The sequence below is a fragment of the Doryrhamphus excisus genome, linkage group LG13 (genome assembly GCF_037039965.1).
Source record: "Doryrhamphus excisus strain RoL-2023G ecotype Guam linkage group LG13, RoL_Dexc_Guam_v1.1, whole genome shotgun sequence".
Taxonomy (NCBI): domain Eukaryota; kingdom Metazoa; phylum Chordata; class Actinopteri; order Syngnathiformes; family Syngnathidae; genus Doryrhamphus; species Doryrhamphus excisus.
In genome coordinates this window covers 1,973,973-1,994,796 of record NC_136369.1, presented here as the reverse complement: position 1 = coordinate 1,994,796, position 20,824 = coordinate 1,973,973, and the positions used below count along the sequence as shown (strand labels likewise).

The window sequence follows — 20,824 nt, the reverse complement described above, 5'->3', positions numbered from 1 at the left end:
CTTAGTGTGATGGTGTCCTAGGAACCTTAAATGACGTCGAAAAGTTGACTTCTTTCGTCTCCTTCAGACCCAGGGCGATGAGCGGAATGTTGGTAGTTTCCCTAAGAAAAACACACACATAAAGACATCAATGTAAATGAAAATGTCTTTTTTGTGACCTTAAAGTTTTATATAGTTATAGTACTCATAGGCCTTTTTAGGTCAATATTAATAAATAAATAAATTAATTAATAGAGAAGCTAGCACTGTTATATGTTTGTTATATTTGTTTATATATGCTAGCACATATATAAACAACCAAGATGGCCACCAACCTATTGTGGGAAGGTATGTGACATACGGACGGTTTAAATAAAGTTATTTTGTATTTGTGTAGGATCCCTAGCTGGGATGGCTGGTCCATTAAAGGATATTTAAAGCACAAAAAGGCCTTTTGGGGTCACAAAATATAACCAAAAAAATGATTTGATGACCAACAATCAAACTTTCACTGTCGGCTAATCTATCTATCTTTGCTGCTAGCAGCAAGTACTTCAAAAGCACATGATGGCTAATTAGCTAAAGCTAATTTAGATGTTTATTTGATGTCCACAATGTTGAAACAACGATGGGAAAGGGAATTTTACACACAAGGTAACTTTCCAACAAAGGTGATACAGTACAGTAGATCTCTTATTTGCCGAGAAAATGGTTAAAAAGTCCTAACAATGCTTTATTTGACAATAAAACTATAACCTGACTCACTAACACGTGCAAAAAGTGCAGTGACATCACATTTTGAGTACATTTATTTGTCAAACGACTTTCACTGGATGATTAGCTCTTTTCCCCCTGTAGATAGCGCCATCAAACCAACTTCTCTTTACGCTGCCATGAAAAAACTAACAATTGACAATTTTAAGCAGAGAAAAGAGAAAATAAATGGTGAACCAGGCAGGGATGTAGATCTGTATAAAGCCTTTGGTTAACCTCCTGATGCATTAAAAAGGTCAGAGAATAAGCCAGTAGTATTTACTGAAAGGAGGCCATGATATGATTGCCACTTGAGAAAGTCGCACAGCGCAGACGGGAAGTCTGGATTAGGCAGACGGTGCGGCTGCAGTACACACACACACACACACACACACACACACAGCAGGTGGTTTGGGTTTTACAAAGTCAAAAGCAAGCTTCACAGTCCAAACCTGTAACACCAACTCCATATGAATGTGTAAATTAAACTTCCCAGGGGCCTTTTTCCTTTCATTTGGTCTCCCTAACATTGACCAGGCGGTCGTTAAGGGCTGGCTAAAACGCCAGTAACAACGTGCTGACAGATGGAAAGCAGGCTGAGCCGGTTATGGAGGTGGACGGTGCAGGTAAACCTGACAAATACCTGCTGCTGCTGGGGGGACAAGCATCACAGGAAACTATGAAAACACTCGTCCTCAATGGACATTTGTTCTGCTGACAGCTGCCTTTTGAAATGGATGAAACCATGACTATCAACAACGAGAATAGTTCTAAAAAAATAAGTAAAGTAAAAAAATAACTATAGTCCACTAAAATTGCATTATTTTTCCTCATATTATGCATTTATTCTCATCAAATTACGTTTGTTGTCCTTATTAGAATATAGCTTTTTTCTTTTAATATTTCTATTTTATTCTTGTAAAATTTCTGCTATTGTTTTTTTACATTTTTTTAAACTATTTTAACTGAGTTTGAGTTTAAAACTTTCTTTGCAATCTAATTGTCTGAAAATTAACACTTTGTTGTTGTGTTTGTCATAATACTAAAACTTTTTTAAAATGTCATTTCCCTTTAATATTTCAGCATTATGCAGCTAAAATTATGTTATTAATCCTCATAATATTTGGAGCTTATTCTTTATATTGGAACTTCTTTCTCTGAATATTTGTCAATTTTTTTCATTTGGTTTTCTTGTTAAATAATATTTTTAGAATGTGCAGGCCAATAATTGGAATTTTTTTTTCATTGTTTTTTTAAACTCCTTTTTTTAATGATATGGGAGAATCTATCACACGTCAACATCCGCCTGACCTGTAACCTTTGAAGCAGTCAACAGCTCCACAAAAGCATTCATCAGCCCACGATAAGAACGCATTCCTGCATTTGCGAGTCCTCCATGAGTTCATCCGTACGGCGCACTGACAGTTACGGCCCATCGAATGACTGCCCGACTGCACTGCAACGTCTGCTCGGACTGCACGCCCTGGCCTTGGAGAGGATATCTGCCCTGATAAACCTCTCGGCAGCGTGCACGCACACACTCATTCAGCCCCCACTACTGTGTTCAAGACATAGAACAGAGCCCGAAAGTCCATTAAAAACCAGTGGCTTCGTGGATTTACACAATTGGCCGTGAAGCATGTGCAAAAATGAATGTGAACACGCTGGAGGTTTGCGTTCTGCTTCTTCCAAGTGTTCCTGTCAGAGCGTCGTTACTTTCTGCATCAGCTGATTGAAGGTCGTGCAAAAAAGGTCAAGAACCTTTACAAAGCGAAGAACCACAACATGTACGTTTATTCTGGTCCACACAGGTGAGCTCCCGCTAAAAAACAGCTGAATCCAGTCTGAAGTGCTCCCGTTTTCACAAAGACGCTCTCTGCTGGGATTAAAAACCTGCTTTTGGCTTCCAGTCCTGGACCCATCTTGTATTTCAGGTTCCCTCCCCAGGATTCCCATGCAGTGTTCACAGAGCTCGGAGGACAGGCGCTGCTTGTGCTCTTATCTGCACTCGACCAAGTCAGCGCTTGGTCCCGTGGGAAGACACCGACGCCATTTAAATGGTGACGTCATGGGTGACGGAGCACTGCGGAATCATGTGGGAAAGACACAAAGGCAGCCAAAAACTGGAAAAGCATAAGAAAAATCTATTTTTTGTTGTCATTTGTGGTTGTTTTTGTCATGTCACAAGCAAAGTGAGTGCTATTGAGGTGGGGGCGGGGGCCCACGGCCATTGAGAAGAGCGATGTGTATGAGTATTGTGTACAGTATTTCGCTTTATTTTTAAGCATCACTGGATCTTAGAAGCAAACGCCTACACCTAGCATGAGCTTACAGCCGTGATCGGAGCATCCCTACTTCTTTTTTTTTTCTTTTTTGAAAGAGATGCTGTTTTTTTGTCTAAATCCAAAATGAGTTTGTGGTTTGCAATTTACAGCCCATCCGTGGATCCTTGGATCCGTGGCCCAGCTGGTAGAAGTATTAACTTAATAAGCGGACGGAGACAATAATGCGGTCTTGCGGATTCTTGGGTTGTGAGCTCGATGTTCCTGCTGACGCACGCATGCGTCTCACACACACACACACACACACACACGGACTTGTGCGCCCATCCATTAAAGCCACTTTTAAAGTCTCTGGGTCGCGACGAGACAGACGTCTGGCTAATAAATACAAACTAACGATGCCTTCATGAACATTGGGCTCTTATAAAGTCATCAGCTGCTTTGTGTCACAATTTTAAATTATCATCAAATATCATGAAATTATGTCCTCAGTTGCAAGCGCGTTTGTCTTTATGGCCAGCGGTACGGTTACCATAGCAACCTTGGCACCACATCCCTTGTGTTGTGCTTGGTTGTCACGCGTGATGTGTGCGTGTCCTCGAATGCAACTTACGTGAATCCCTGTCAATGCGCTTGTGTGCGTGTGAGAGAGACAGATGGTTTTGAGAGATTTCAAGTGTTCCTTTTAAGTCGAGTGGCGCGACGAAGGGCTTGAAGTCCCCGAGGGAAAAAACTATTAGGAAGAAAACACTCCTAATGAAAAGTACTTCAAAGCCTCCAGTTTATGATCCACTTCCTGTCAAGGAGCTCGGCAGCCTCCGTGCTCAGAGCATCCAACATAAAAGACGATGGTGCTGCTGTGGAGTTTCTATCTTGCTATGTGAAGTCAAAGCGCCCAGGAAGGAAGTTCCAGCCAGGCTTATAAATGACCCAAATATGGCCAATCAGTCATCATTTTACTTCACATGTCCATACGCTAAAAGAAATACTCATTCCTGCGCTTGTCCTTTGACGCCACTCCCGCTGGCTTTGTTCAAAATATCAATATCCTTTTGTTCCCACAAATAATCAAAGTGCATGAATGGATTCATTAGTGGTCGGCACCCTGCTCCACTTGGCTCCACACACACACACACACACACACACACACACAGAATATAAAGCATGCTTCTCATGTCACTTTGCACATTGAGCCTGTGGTTTCTAATGTGTGCTCCTTTGTCGCCAAACCAGCCCGACTAGTTTAAATCCAAGAGATGCTGCAACCTTTCGCCCCGTGTGTGTGTGTCATTCATCTCCAAGTGCCACCAGCGACATCGCCGAGTGTGTTGGAGGTTATATTTAGTCACAGAGACAGATACTGCATGTTTCTGTACCAATTGTTTGGAATGGTTCTGCTTTGCATCACATTATCGGTAGAGTATGCGACTATGCGAGCACATGCTAATAATAATAATAATAATATATTATTAATATTATTATTATTATACACAAGCTACCTGCACAACACATGATGACCAGGATTACATGAGGGCTCAGCACAACTTAGTCTGTCTTCTTTTGGACAATGATAATAATAATAATAATATATTATTATTTTTATATTATTAATTATATATTACTATTATTTATAATAACATATATTTTTATATTATTATTACATTATTAATTATATATTATTATTCTTAATTATAATAATAATAACATATTATTTTATATTATTATATTATTATCAACATCATCCAAAATCAATATAATCATGTGTTGTGCAGGTAGCTTGTGTTCAACCAAATCTTCCTGAAAAATACACCTGAAATGTTCCCATATGACCCCAGGAGGCAGCGCTGGGCCCCCGAGACCAGGACTTGAAGCTTCCTAATGCGCGGACATGCGTGCCGCGTGTTAGCTGGCACTCACTGGCTGCTCTGGTAGACCTCCACGGAGCTGTTGAGTCCTTCCAGCTGTCCCATGAGCAGCTGCAGGTTGGAGTTGACGTAGCTCAGCTCCAGCATCACCATCTCTTTGACCTTGTTGTTGGAGGTCGCCCTGCGCGCACACACACACACACGCATGTAAGAGAAACAGTCAGACGTGTTATTATGCGAACCGCACGCCTGCGTCACTCCGCGCTGCTGTCAGCTGTCAGCTAAGCCTCGCTTCCCACAAGTAGTGCACATTTCTGTTCATTTTCGTTGTCAACAGCTCAACACTTTTTGGAACCCTGTCGGTGGCGTAGCTGAAAGGCGGAGTCAGAGTGGAAGAAAAACGTACGCCGCTAAAGCCAACGTCAGCTCAGTACAGCAAGCATCAAAGTATTTTTTTTATTGGCAAAGCATAAAGGCTCCAATTACCGCCTCTAGTAAGTTAACAGCACTGTCTCATTAGTGGCAGGTCAAAGTGCACTGCTATGAACAACTGTGGCTGTAGGCAACCTCCTGATGGCCACAAAAAGACAGTAACTGCATTATAAGTACAGTTAAACCTTGGTTTTTGACCGCTCCGGTTTACATATGATTCAGGTGTTGGTTGAAAATTTCCTGCCACATTGCAGATAATAAACGGTGATACGAACCCACGGTCGCCTGACTGTGAGGCCAATGAGATGCGAACCACTGTCTTTCCTCTGCTTGAAATTGCACGTACAGTCAAAAAATTGCCTTCTTTTGGTACACTGTCTCGGTTTTGGTACAGTATTGCCATAAACTAAACAAACTAGTCCAAATCCAAAGCATCCTGCACAAAACTCTAATTGGATTAACTAAATTTCCTATGGGGACAAATTGCCTTTGCAGGGCTCTACATTAAAAACCAAAATGACTTGCCCATAGGGAATCCTTAAGGTGAGAACTACTTGCCCGAACTTGCCCCATGTAAAATGAAAAGACTGCCATAATGATATCATGTAATTTTTTGTGGCATCACATGAAAATCTCAAATAAAGATAAAATGAGAGTACTACCATACTACCTTACACATCGTAGTCATAGTAAGCAGTGATATTTATAAGTTGTGCACCACAATGAAACATTATTGAATAGACACATTTGTGTACTAGTAAAGTGTTTTTAATACAAAAAAAATGCTCAATGGTCAAACAATAATTTGTGAAGCAAAGGTGAGAAAAATACACAGAGAAATGGAAGCGCTAGATTTTGTAGCTTGTGCAAAATCAGCACTTGGTATTGGATCTAATCGGTAGTGTTTCATTGTGACCACTTCAAATTGTCACAGCAATGTGATTCACTCACCTGTGCCATCATTTGATTTGCTGCCGCTAATAAAATACTTGTTTAGGAGGCACTGGTTCATCACTTTTTGCTGTTTTCCTTCACAAGTTGTTGAAGAATTAGACCATGTTGGCAGGGACGCCATGATACATGTTTTCCTAGTCAAACCATCGCGGACTGTGGATTACGGACCGCGGTCTAAATAAACGATTCTGATTGGTCCATTTCAAGATTTGCAAGGATTGGTTTGCAAATTACCACCGGAATTACGCAGTCCGTGTTTTACCAACACCCAACAAGAACCGCTTTAAAAAAAACTCTTTGCAGTATGGAATGCCAAAGTGCACTTGCCTGACGGGAATATCACTGATTGGATTTACTTGCCCCAATTTTGTTTTAACTTGCCCCGGGCCATCGGTACATCGTTATTGTCGAGCCCTGCTTTGTTTTGGTAGGTGCCGCTGTTTACCTAGATCAGGGGTGGGCAAACTAGGGCCCGGGGGCCACATCCGGCCCGCCAAGTGTTTGAATACGGCCCGCCCAATCTTTCCAAAGTATTTCATTTAAACTCAACATACAACCTGGCATCATGGCCTGAGCCAACCTTTTGATGGTTTTATCAATTTCGTTTTTTGACATGGTCTGTTGTTTACAAAGTGCTCCTAAAAAAAAAAAAGAACACAAGCACATAATAATAATAATTATTATTATTATTAGATTATTATAATTATTATTAGAACTATTATGATTATTATATTAATGCTAATTATTATATTAATTATATATAATATTATTGTTATATTTGCATATTTTACATAATAATAATATAATAATTATTATTTTAATTTTATTGTAATTATTATAATATTTTATTAATTTTAAAATATTTAAATATAAATATAAAATAATAAATAATAATAGCAGATTGCATGACAATTTTACAGATACAATAATACCATACCATAATAATACCAAAAAGTTTGCCCACCCCTGACCTAGATCCTTGTGCGCTTTAAAATGTTGTACTGCTCAGGTGTGAAAGTCACGTGTGTTACACTTGCTGTTCTGTTGTTTACCATCAACACGTCAGCGCCATTAACGCCGACTGAGCAGTCTGTTGATGCCGTGATTGATGTGTGTAAAACACGATAGCTTGTTCGGTGAGAAGGTGAGAAGGATCTTGACTTTGCACAGTGTGTCGTCTGCACAGGACAGATAAGTCTGAAATGTACGCTCCAAGCGTCAGTGTGCGGGTGTCAGCATAGATAAACGGGATCTCTGTGCTTTGTGTGCGCTGCGGATATGGGCGGCATGACGACGGTATCACTTCTCGAAGCATCACCTGTCGCTGCCGTCAATCACAGCCTGTCGAGTCACCTCACCTACTCTCTAATCAGAAAAAGACGGCCATATAGGCGGTCTTGCAAACCATTACATAAGAGGAATAAAGGGTTTGAGACCGTTTGTCATTGGGGACCCAGCAGATTCAAAATACAATATGGCTTCTGGCCTGCGCTAGAACACCTCTGCCCCCTGTCCCTCTCCCCTGGTGCAAGTGTTTAAGTTTTTATGTTGTAAAGTGTGCTTAGTTTGGAATTGTTGCATTTTTCGCAAGCTGTGAACGGCAGACTGAGAAGGCTAAGTTAAGTCTTTGGAAAGGTTAAGCTGCCACGACAACCAAACAAGGAGAAGAACTGATGGTGCATACCTGTTGAAGATCGTAGTTAACTCTTAAACTGTAACACTGCTAATTAATTCCATGATGGTGAACTGCTTGGCCAGTCTGGACCGAAGCAAAAAAAAAACTCGGTGGGTGTAATTCCAGCCGTGACCAGAGGGGGAAGCAGTGAGCTCAAACTAGCGCTACAGTGTTGGAGATGAGATGCATGCAAGGCCACAATAGTAGCTAATAGCTTGCCTGAAACATTTACACTTTCCTTAAATATGATCAAGTGCATCAGCTGGTAAATAGCTGGACAGGGTTAGATATTTTTAAGACCCTTTTCCAATGTTATAAGACACAGTTAGTTCCCTCAGCCCGAATGTAAGAGGAAGCACAATATTTATGGACTCGGCATGTTTTGAAGTAGACATTTTGACTGCTGGTATTATTTTTGTCGGTTGTGTCCGCAGGAAAACACAAAGCCTGATACTGAGACAACTGAGAGACATTACACAACTTGTCTCCTTTCTTTACGGAAGACGACTAACAATAAAGAATAACCCGTCCAACCAGATGGATTCCACCTGCTGCTGAGAGACAGGAGGAATGCAGCTGACAACACATGGCTGCACAGCACACACACAAAAGATACACACTGATTTAAAAACAGAAGGTGGGTACACAGGCGGTACGTACAGTACTACAGTATGTGCTTGCCTACATGGAGAAAGCTGCAGAAAAAGTCCATTTGCCCCTTCGCAGGACAGACTAGTATGTGAAGCACTGCAGGAATGCGAGAAGGCAGACAGGAAGCTGGCAAAACACACATTGCCTTTATGAACACACACACATGAACGTAAAGTCGATAATTTCACCTGTACAAAGTCATACTAAGTTCTTTTTGTCATAGGACATTACACTAACAAGTAAACGTGGATCGATTTAAAGTAGACAGTGTACAGAATATCAGCATAGGTTTACTAGCTGCTGAAAAGGAGTCAACACGCAGCCATTATTATCTAAATGGCTGGCAAAGCAACTGAATTCCAGATATCAGTCAAGCATGTTGGAGATAACATCATGGTCTTGGGGCTGCATGAGTGCTGCCGGCGTAAGAGAGCTGCGGCTCATTGACGAAACTACAACTCAACACTAGCAAGATAACAGTCAAGCATGGTGCTGATTGCATCAAGGTCTTGGGGCGGCACAAGTGCAGTCGGCACTGAGGAAATGCGGTTAATTGAGGGAACTGCAACTCAACACAAGTGAGTAGCAAGGTAGCATTGAGCAGGGTGGTGTTAACGTCACAGACCTGGGGCTGCACGGGTGGTGCTGGCATTGGAAAGCTGAGGTTCATTGAGGAAACTACAAGTCAACACAAGTGAGTAGCAAGATAACAGCCAAGCATCGTGGTGGTTGCGTCAAGGTCTGAGGGCTGCACGAGTGCAGTTGGCACAGAGGAGATGCGGTTCATTGAGAGAAGTACAACTCAACACAAGTGAGTAGTGTCTTGCCTACAGTCAGCCACCGTCTGGGGGATGCATGAGTGCTGCTGCCACCGGGGAGATGCGATTCAATGAAGGAACTACAACTCACAACACAAGTGAGTAGGAAGAGAACAGTCTTCACAGTCTTGGGGCTGCACGAGTAGTGCTGGCATAGGAGAGCTGAGGTTCATTGAGGAAACTACAACTGAGTGAGTAGGAAGAGAACAGTCTCGACCAGGGGTGGGCTAACTTTTTGACTCGCGGGCCGCATTGATATGACAAAATTTACGGGGGGGGCAGACTATATATTTTACACGTAACAGTCCACCTGGTATTATTGTATCTGTAAAATTGTCATGCAATCTGCTATTATTATTTATTATTTTATATTTATATTTAAATATTTAAAAAATAATAAAATATTATAATAATTAAAATAAAATTAAAATAATAATTGTTATATTATTATTATGTAAAATATGCAAATATAACAATAATATTATATATAATTAATATAATAATTAGTATTAATATAATAATTATAATAATCATAATTGTTCTAATAATAATTATAATAATCTAATAATTGTTATTATTATTATTATTATTATTATTATTATTATTATGTGCTTGAGTCCCTTTTTTCAGGAGCACTTTGTAAACAACAGACCATGTCAAAAAAGGAAATTGATAAAACCATCAAAAGGTTGGCTCAGGCCATGATGCCAGGTTGTATGTTGAGTTTAAATGAAATACTTTGGAAAGATTGGGCGGGCCGTATTCAAACACTTGGCGGGCCGGATGTGGCCCCCGGGCCGTAGTTTGCCCACCCCTGGTCTAGGGGCTGTGGTCCATGGGATTTCAACATGCACTGTGAAACAGCACAAGTGCCTGCTTTGGGAAACGTACTGTATTGACAGAACAGGAGTACAGCAAGCATTGTGTAATATCAAGAGCCAATACTTGGATATACTTTAGAGTAGTCAGGTTTTGCAGTAGTTGTTTTGCAGTACAGATTAACTAGCCACTGAAAATGAGTCAAAACCACAAAACAATGTTATTGTCTAAATAGCTGGCAATAGCTGGCAAGATAATTGGTTGGTGGTGGTTTGGGAGCTGCACGAGTGCTTCCAGCACTTGGCAGCTGTAGATGACTGAGGGAAATCCACACGTTATCTAGGCCTGCACCAAAGTTTAATTTTCATGTTACATGGACCAATTGCCGTGGTGCTGCTGCCATCACAGTCCGGTGATGCATGAGTGCTGCCTGACTGGGAGAGCTGCTGTTCATGTACTCTGACACTGAAGTGGCATGTGATTTCAATTCTCGGGAAGCCGTGCTCGTGACAGTCAGAGGTAATACCGCCCTCGTGGTTTCCCACCTTTGTTTGATGCCATAAAGGTCATTTGCATTGAAAGCTACAAAGCACAGACGAGGAAGAGGCGGGTTTGTATTGTTTTTGAGTGTCATGCATGAAGCTCTGCGGACATTGACCAGCAGTGCAATGAATACAAACATAAAGTCTCGTTGCCGCTGAGGTGATGTTATGTTGCTTTCTCATAGCAAAAACTAAATAGATATTTTTATATAAAGTATATAAATGAGGCGCATGAGTGACGCGTATCAACTTTGCATTACACCTTTTTTATAATGTACAACAATTTAAAAAATGAGGCGCATGAGGCACCTCAGAACTTGGTGTTTGGCTTATTATTACACTTGCGTGACAGTTAGAGAATGTTTAAATGTTAAATTCAAAAGCCCTCGAATAATGGGCACACCCAGAAAAAGCCCTAAAAAGTGCAAATTTTCATATTGGAAACTCTACAATATGCTACAATTAAACAAAAATTATGCAGGGCACAGTGTTATATTTAGAAAATGCAGTTACACATCTTCCTGCTAGAAAATGTTGTGTACAGTACCAACCTATTTCAGTTACCATAAAAAAGTAGTTCCAGGGGTACCTTGGTTTTCAGAATCGTTCAAGAAAAACACCCATTTTATCGAGTGCAATTGCGGTTTTACAAGAAAAGAATGCAAAATAATAATAAATGACAAATGAATGGACCTTATTGTTGATGCTAGTGCAACTTATTGTCCCCATGGCAGGTTATTTATCAGTATCAAGCAGTGAGCTCCAGCACACCGGCGATGAGGACCAGTGGTGTCTCTCTTTGTTTCAGGAATGTTCTCCATCAAGACGCCGCGTTAAGCCTCAGCACTTGTTATGATGTGTGACGCAACCATGAAGGAGGGGAGCCAGGAGAATGTACAAACATGACAGCAATGCTCAGCGTAATCCGGTAAATCTGCTCATGCAGTGGCGCCACCGCCCTGCCAGCCGCTCTGACAGCTTGCAGCGTCGAAAATCAATTTTCCGACATGTTTGTTCTTACTTGAGCAGGTTCTCGGCCCCGGCCCGCATCCTCATCTGCTTGATGATCTGCTGGTTGAGACTGGCTCGCTTGTTCTGCAGTTTGCTGCGGCCTGTCTGGGCGAACGGGTTGCAACCCTGCAAAAATGAAAGATAAAGGACTTGAGCAAGGCAGGCAGGAAAGTCGAAACAGCATCTACATCTCGGAACTTTTTAAAGGGGACCTTTTATGCTCATTTCCGTCTCTTTGGATCGAGTTCTGGACTCCTATAGAGCAGCTACTGTACACACAATAACCTGCACAGAAGGCTTTCTGGATCTTCCATAATCTGCACCTTTTCCAGCTGTACTGTGTTCAATTATGCGCCCCACAGCCCACCACTTGGTGTGATTGGTCCCACTCATCTTGTACAGCTCACAGCTTGTATCCAGGCACGCCCATATATGGGAGCTGGTGTCAGAAAAAAGCACAATAGGTCCCCTTTAAAAGATGGTCCCTCGCTTTTGAGGTTGAAGGGGTTGAGTTATAAATGAAAACCTCCTTCCTCGTGGACATGATGGCCTCCCTAGCTAGTTCATCTTATCCCAAGGACAGTTTTGTGTACAAAAACCCAAAATAAACAGGCTTTGCTACACATCTTAAAATGCCTGGTGGCAAGTGTGATCATGTTGTGAATAAGCTAACCTAGCATGATGCTGCAAAGAGTGGACAAAGTGCCCAACAGCGTTTCTTGCCTTGTGACAGGTTCCATAAAAACACAGGAAATAAATGAAGACCGGGCACATGGGAAAGTCATTTCCTGCTGCAGACAGGATGTGCCGAGCCGTGTGGTCAGCAGAGCAAGCCGCACGCTTTGTAATAAAATATCCTAACGACACCGCTTCCAACTCGTCCCCTGCAAAGTACACATTACCCATGTAGGCTACAAAGTACAGAGTACCTGTACTGCAAGTCAAATTCAACACTACCAGCGATGCGCCTGTTGTTAAATTCACAAGAAAAAGAGTTGTTTTATTCATTTGTACAATATGGCGCCGGTGGACGAGCAAAGTATGTCACTGAGACCCACTCCTAGCATTTTGGGTACACACACCCGGCAGAAAAACAAGAAGCATCGCCTGTGTTGTATTTTAAGGCTTTCCCCTGCACCACCTGCAACATCCTTCCTGCGTTTCAAGGCGGCAACACTGGGAGTCACATGGTTACCACCCAGGTCACACACACACACAGTCCTTCGGAACATATCCTGGCTGGAAAGACTCGGTAAGCGCAGTGATGTGTGCAAACACAGCCATTAAACATTAACACCAAGGAAAGTCTTGCTCTCATGACGTCACTGTCTTATCCAGTGAGGGAGTGGTCAGCGAACGCATCGTTATGTTCCACCGTGTTCACTCCATGTTCCGCCGCACGCTATCACTGATCACATTGTCGCTAATGGAGATGTAAAGGAAAGGACCAATCTTTTCAAGAATTGAGTGCTAAGTCATCAAACACACCATCACGTCTTGTCAAAGCAACCTTGGACTCCACTGTAGTTTTTTTACCTTAGTCAACGTTTTACTGTCACGGCTAAAATGGTACCTACTCCGTCGTCATAAGCCAAACCAGGGCTTTTAACCATTTTTACATGTGAATATTTTAATTAAGAGTGCTTAACTTCTGATGGTGCAACATTTTGGTCCAAACTGAGCCAAAGTGAAAGTTCTGCTTGAAGTGGATCTTTTCACAAAAAGCTTTTCTAGTGGGGAACCAATATTTTCCTGAAAGCTACCTATATTCTACTAATGATTACTACAAAATGGAAACAATAGAATTTTTTTTTTTTTTTTTTGGATGAAAGATTGTAGTCTAATGTTTCTTTCGGTAGGTTCCATGTTCATATAACCATAGAACCCAATATTTGATGTGCCTTGAAAGATCAGTCATAATGGTCTACAATGTCTGGCAGTGAAGGGGTACACTCTTACAACAGTTAAGAATGTTGAAATGCCAATTAAAAGAGCGCCAATAACAAATAAAAAGGATTTTTGGTGTCCACAGTTTGACCCTGGAACAGATTATTCCTGTTTCCATCATTTCCAAAGCCAATCAAACAGGAGGTCATTGAACTGTGTTGGACTTCCGAGGTTGTAAATCCTAAATCTACCCGGCAGACGTCTCACTTCCCAGCCATTTTCTTTGAGCGACTAAAAACATGAGGTCATGGTTGGCAAATGAGCCGGGGGTCACCCCATGGGGGCCACAGGAGGAGGCTGACCCGATTCGTCCACCCTCCCCGCTGGCATGCGGCAATGCTCCCAAACAATTAGGGCGAAACACAAAGAGTGCAGTCCGTTATCGTGAGCATCAAGGAGGGAATCATTCATCTGCTGCATTCTGGACTCGTCACAACCCGCTTATGAAAGCAAAGCCGTCCCAGCGTGAGCCAGCACCTTCTCAAGAAGCCGCACCACTTATTCAGCTCGCTCGTTCAATTCCCACAAGAATTAGCAGGGCAAATAAAGCTTCTGAGGGCCGGGACACATGTTGTCAATTTGTGTCTGCGGTCCGGGCTGCCGGGCGGCCGCGGGCCAGCGGCTGCGTCAATGCTGGCGTTGCAACCCGCGACAAGGGGAGGAGGAAAGCTGAGGATTTGGCTTTTTTGCTGTGCCATCTTTCCAGCAGCACGAGAGCCTGAGGCCAGAAGACGTTTGTAAATCATTCCCAACGCGTGCGAGCAAAGACCCGCTTGGGTTTACAGTTTGACCAAACCCTTTGGTGTGCAGCAGTCGGCCATCTTTGCCTCACATCAGCGATTCTATTGCTACTTTATTATTCCATTTCTACTCCGCATGAAGGTCACATAGGATACAACTTTGACACTTTCTATATATTATATTTTGTAAAGCAACACAAACATTCTTTTTGTAATATTGTGACATTATTTCTATAATATTTTGACTTTATTCCCATATTATAATATTTTCCCCAATTCAATTTCCAAAAAGCTTTATTTTATTTGGTTTGTTTTTGTTAATATTACACATTTTTTTTCCTTAATATTTCAACTCAATGCAACTAAAATGTTTTGCCAAAATAATACTTTTAGTTTGTTCAAGTAAAATTACTGCCGTCTTCAACATTTCAACATTAGTATTATTTTTAGTAATTATGACATTATTCACACCAAATTTGGACTTTATTCTCATAACATGACTTTTCCCCCAATCCTAACACAACTTTAATAATACCTTAGCATCTTTCTATCTTAACATCTTTTTGAAATATTTCAACTTTTTTTCATACTATTAATTAATAAATTTGGCTCCCATTTCTGTGAACTGAAGTTCCTAATTCCTAAAACTTTTTCCCGGGACGTAATTGTCCACGTTTTCACTCAGGCGTCGTCACAAGGAGCAATCCCAAAAGGAGAAGACAAGCGCCAGTGAATGCACCAAGCGTTCCCACAGGAACTTAAGAGAAAAGACAGAGATGGCATTAAACAGTGTGTGCCACTCGTGGTGCCATCGGGCTGGGAGGCTTGGCAGACACGGGAAGCCTCCATCCAGGCAGCGTTCCCAAGGGGATTCAGGAAGGAGGGGGGTTGGGGGGGGACACAAAGGGCTTATTGGGATGAAGCAACACAATCGCCTGTGACAACAACAGTCCAGCAGTGAGACCCTGACTGATAACACCGAAAAATCATCACAGTAGCAGTAAGTGGCCTCAGCACCATACTCATTTCCTATTGGTCAAAAAGCCAACCACTTACAAACGTCTCAATAAATGGCAACCACAATAATAATTAAAGCTGCAAGCCGCGTACAATGGAACAGGGTTCACCTTTGTCTGCGCTGGATAGTGTCAGCATAATTATAATAATAATAACAAACGTTATAATAATAAAAGACACAGTGATGGACTGCAGCATGATTATGGATGTCATTGGGCACATATACTTAATGAAGTGTCCAGTGTGTGTGTGAGTCATCAAACGCCTCACAACAGGGTGGACTCAGGCAACGATTGAGTCATCCAAACAACTCGTAATACTTAGAAAGAATAGTTCTAAATAAAACATTTTAGTGCTGCAATCATGTCCTTATTGGGAAGTGAGTAATACATGAGCTCATTACTTTTACGCTCGCAGCATTTTTAAACCCGCTATACTCATTTCAGGCATGTTTCTCTGCCTAGTTAGGCACGGCAGCAACAATGGTTGTCCGAGGGGTGGGTCAGAGCCCCCCACACACTATGCTTAAAATCATAAGCTGGCTTTCACTGGAATTTGCATTCACTTCCTGTTTCCTGTCAATCATGTCACACATCCTTGGCTATCAGATAAAAGTAGAGGCTCTTATCAGCCAGTGTGAGAACACGCACCCCTCCCTTCTAATCTGGAAACACACACACACACACACACACACACACACCTGAAGCTGACATTGCACTGGTTTCTGTTGATAACCAGCAGCCATGATGCACTTACAGCCGGTACACTCCTATTCTTATTCATCACCGTGCCTCTCGCCCAAACAGAGCTAGGGTAGGCTCCAGCATAAGTAGAGAAATGTATGCATACGGATACAAAATGAATGGATGAGGTCAATAGTCCCTGAACGCACCACCTCCCACAGAAGTCAAGCCACAAACGTTTGTCTTTTTAAACAAAATCTAAATAAAAGTAGCTAATTCTCGAAATACAATCACAGGAAGCTAACATTGCCTTGATAATGTGTTTTCCAGCACCATACGGTAATATTAAGATATATTTTACGTTTAAATATCATTATGTTTAGATATAAATGCACCTACTATCAGTGAGACTACGATAGTCGACCCTGAACGCACCTCGTTTCCTCACTGATGCTTTTGTCTTTTTCCAAACAAAACCAAAGTCAAATCAAAGTCGATTAAAGTCGATAAAGATTCCAGCAAGCCAAGGAGCGAGCAGCAGAGCTTCATCCCGAACACGAAGGTGGTTTTCATCGTATAAAATCCTCACCTTCCTGAAGTAGTTCCCGTCTCCTCGAACCTCCTTCACGCCGTTGTGTAAAAGCGCGTCCGTCATGCTGGAAAAAAAAACAGAAAAAGGACGAAACGACGAACTTGAGCTGCTGTTTTCCCAACAGGTGAGTCTGTGCTCACCTTCGAACGAAATGACACAAACACTCGCCCTCTCTCACGAATACACAACCTTTGCTGCTTAAGCCACGCCCCCAAGACACAAGCCGTGCCCCACACGCAACCACGCCCACTACGGGTGACCCATACAAACGCATCTTGGCACTGGTGACTTTAAATGGTAGCAAAAACATTCATTCATTAATAAACTATTAAGAAAATATTAACAACCTCCAATTAAGCCTAGTCTCTTTGTTATGACAATTTACTTTTCGTTTCTTTTTAAAATTATTATTATTTATTATTATTATTATTATTATTTCATTTTATTTCATTTTTATTATTATTATTATTATGGCGCATGTGAATGTAAGTTTGGACACTACAGAAATTACAGTATAATGTATTGTATGTATTTTATATTATTTATTATTATCTATTATTTATATAAATGTGGCCTGGGGGGCATATGCAGGGGCCACATAGGCCAGCAGCACAATGTAGAAAATAAATTAAACAAAAAATAAAGCAAACAGGCACGATGTAAAGTGGAAAAGCGGAAATTTTGATACTATATATATATTTTTTGCAATTAAGAAAATATAACATATATTTATATATATGTGATTCTGTAATATAGAATCATAATATATATGATTCTATATTATATAATATAGAATGGTGGATTTGCAAGGTCATGGAACATCTGCACACTTCCTGTCCTCTCTCCTATGTGTGTGTGTGTGTGTGTGTGTGTGTGACATGTCACAAATCTGGCCCGGCCGGTATCGGTGTGCAGCATTTCCACAGGGTGACACACGTCTGGAGTTTTGGGATTGGCGGTATGTTACTTGCATAACACTTGACAAAGCTGTGGAACACATTCCAACATACAGGAAGTGAAAGTGCACATTGGAAATACTTTCTACTTACTAGATTCTCCCTCTTTTTGCCCGTCCGTGAGGTCAAAGGGGAAGAGGATATGCATCCAATGCTCCAAGCCGCTAGATGGCAGTAAAGGTCAACGTTTGCGAACAGTGGCTCATTGGCTGCGTTCCATTTAGCTTTAACACTACAGGCCTCCTGGAAGAGGGAGGAATATACACTGCAAAATTAGCTGGTTAAATCAGCCAACATAATTTAATTAAGCATAGTTAATCAGCCTGTGCTTGCATTTTAATGCAAAGTTCTCCTTCTCCTGTTTTGGGGTATTGCATCATCAAATTGATCATCATATTGAGAAACTAATGACGTATCCAGAAGTCCCTCCTGAGGGGTTTTAATATGACATATGAGTTGATGTAGTTTGTTGGAATTACACTTTTGACCATTTCTGGTAAATTGTGACCTGATCCAGTCCCGGAGCCTTGACTTGTGGTCTTTGCCTTGGTGCTTGGACTTGTAAAAGGTGTTGCAGATCAACATATGTCAAAAAACGGTCCTGCGCAAACATTAGTCAGCATGTCGAGTTTGCGCAGTGCACGCTCTCCGCTTTTTCCGCTCATTTGTCTTCCCACAATGCCGCATAAAAGACGGCTGGGAGTGCAGCGCCTCTCAAAGCACAAGGGGGGCACGCCGCCGGACGACCACCACCGGTATTATACCCGCGACCCGACGTTGCCATGCGTCCCCGCTCCCGGGTCGCAAGAACTCTGGGTCCATGTTGACAAATGATGTGTGGCGTGGGCCGTGTGGAAACGGCAACCTGAGAGGCTCCACGGGAAGAATGGATCAAGGGCAGCAGGAAAGGATGAAGGACACAAACACATTCCTCCTTCCTTCACTTCCTTTTCCTCTTTTCTGCAGGAGGTCCTGAGTGTTCCTGTAATTTCAGGGTGCTGTGGCTGGGGGATGTTTACAGTAAGGGTTGAATATGCCTTTACACACGCTACCTGTAGCTTTATTATCAATTCTGCCTGTAAATACATAACCCCCACTCAAAAGGCCAACATTTTCTTTACCTTTCAGTATACTGGTCCGTATCAGTAATCAGCACATATTTTCCGCCTCATGCTCTGAAGGGAAACATTCCCTGTGGGATTTTCTCGGAAAGAAACCTTTAGTATGTACTAGTATGTGCAGAGTGCATAAGAAGCCCGACTAATGGAGCTGATCTCTGCTTGAAAATGTTTAAAAATAGCATAAACTGTACAAATACAATACATGTCTACCATTATTTTACCAGCCTATCCCAGCTGGCTTTGGCGGAGACCAACCTGGGCCTTCCATTGGATCAGATAAGACCTTACAATACCATATCATGAGATACGATATGATCCCGTACGATACAATACGATACATTAAATCAGATCAGGACTGACGATGTTGGAACATACCATACCACCAAATGAGCAGAGCAGATCCAATCCAGATAAAATACATAATATCATCAAATATGATCATCTTAGATACAATACAATGCCCTCAGATGATACAATTGATTATTACGAACATATCAGATATGATATTGTAGCAGATATCAGATATTGAATTAAATCAAATACCATCAGATATCGTATCAGATACAATCAGAAAAAACATGCCACACAGTGGACGAGTGGTTAGCATGTTGGCCACACAGTCAGGAGATCGGGAAGACCCAGGTTACTTTGGGTACTCCGGTTTCCTCCCCCATTCCAAATACATGCATGTCAGGACAATTCCAAATTGTCCATAGGTATGAATGTGAGTGTGAATGGTTGTTTGTCTGTATGTGCCCTGTGATTGGCTGGCCACCAGTCCAGGGTGTACTCCGCCTCTCTGAGAGCTGGGATAGGCTCCAGCATACCCTGCGGCCCTAGTGAGGATAAGCGGCACGGAAAATGGATGGATATCGTACGTGATATCAGATCAGATCCAACAACACGATACGATCAGACATGGTAAGATCAGATCAGACCAAGTCAGATAGGATTGGATCATATAATTCGGTATCCTTGGCTTAGATATGATCACATCAACAATACGATACGATGCAGTAGGATCGGACGCCCTGTGATCAGATCCGACATTACGATACATCAGATAGGAGATGATTACAATTAGAATAATTAGAGTGGATTTTTTCCAATTCAATGTAAGCACGTCAAAGGAAAACTAGCCCTACCAACAGAAAGCTAGCAAGAGAATGTGATTCCCAGCGACAGCGTTTCCTTGTGTTCCTTGTGGCGTAAAATCATGGGAATATTTCCCGCCTGACCTGCACTGAGTGGTGACACTGAAACAAAGCCTCACCACATCGTAATAAACCACTGAGCCCGTGTGTGTGTGTGTGAGAGCGCCTTGCCTCACTGCTGTGATGTATTTGTTTACATCAGGTTGTGGTGGACGGGTGGGTGGCGTTTGGTGGTTCCCGTTCTTGTTGATGGTGGTGGTGCCCTCCTGCTGCCACACTGAAGTCCACTGTGTTCCCGTCGGCCTTCCTGTCGCCCACAAAGCATCTCCTCTCTTTGTCGGGGCCTCCTTTCTGGAGAGGGGGGCCGGCCTCCATGTTAATTGTGCATTCGTTAGCATTCGCCTGCTGCAACTTAACTCCTTGAACTGCAGTGTGTGTGTGTGTGTGTGTGTGTGTGTGAGAGAATGTTTCTTACAGTGGTGCAGACACTCTGTTTTGGAAATGTTGACATCCTGGACTTTAACGACCTCTGGTCTGTTCCGCCTCTCTTACAGCCATTTGGAAAAATTGTTGTCAGCAAGATTTGACTGGGAAGGAAACCATTTGGGCCGCCGCTCCAGATCAATGAATACGATATAGAAGAGATAACGTCACATGAAAGAGGTAAGGTGAGTGAAGATGAAAGGTTCATTGCATGTGTGCTCAATTTAACATGTCCAAACACACCTAGCATAAGCTAAACTAGATACAGGTATTTCATTAAAGTCATATAAAATGGTGGAATACTCTGCGATATAAGGATGTAAAGTAACACAACGTAGCGTCATACCATA

The 20,824-nt window shown here is 42.0% G+C and overlaps 1 protein-coding gene across 3 annotated transcripts in view; it reads right to left on the bottom strand.

The window, feature by feature from the left end:
- The window catches only part of rhpn2 (rhophilin, Rho GTPase binding protein 2), a 30,106-nt gene extending 9,332 nt beyond the window's left edge, over positions 1–20,774 (bottom strand). Inside the window, exons 1-6 of one of the 3 annotated variants that reach the window (XM_058089328.2) lie at positions 20,467–20,774; positions 20,163–20,342; positions 16,758–16,824; positions 11,792–11,907; positions 4,932–5,060; positions 26–101 (exon numbers count right to left, since the gene is read on the bottom strand). In XM_058089328.2, the coding sequence (XP_057945311.2) occupies positions 26–101; positions 4,932–5,060; positions 11,792–11,907; positions 16,758–16,823 (387 nt within the window). In that variant the 5' untranslated portion in view covers position 16,824; positions 20,163–20,342; positions 20,467–20,774. Of the gene's footprint in view, positions 1–25; positions 102–4,931; positions 5,061–11,791; positions 11,908–16,757; positions 16,941–20,162; positions 20,343–20,466 lie in introns of those variants that run through there. The other 2 variants (XM_058089330.2, XM_058089331.2) reach the window with 2 other exon arrangements.
- Between the last annotated feature and the right edge of the window lie 50 nt (positions 20,775–20,824).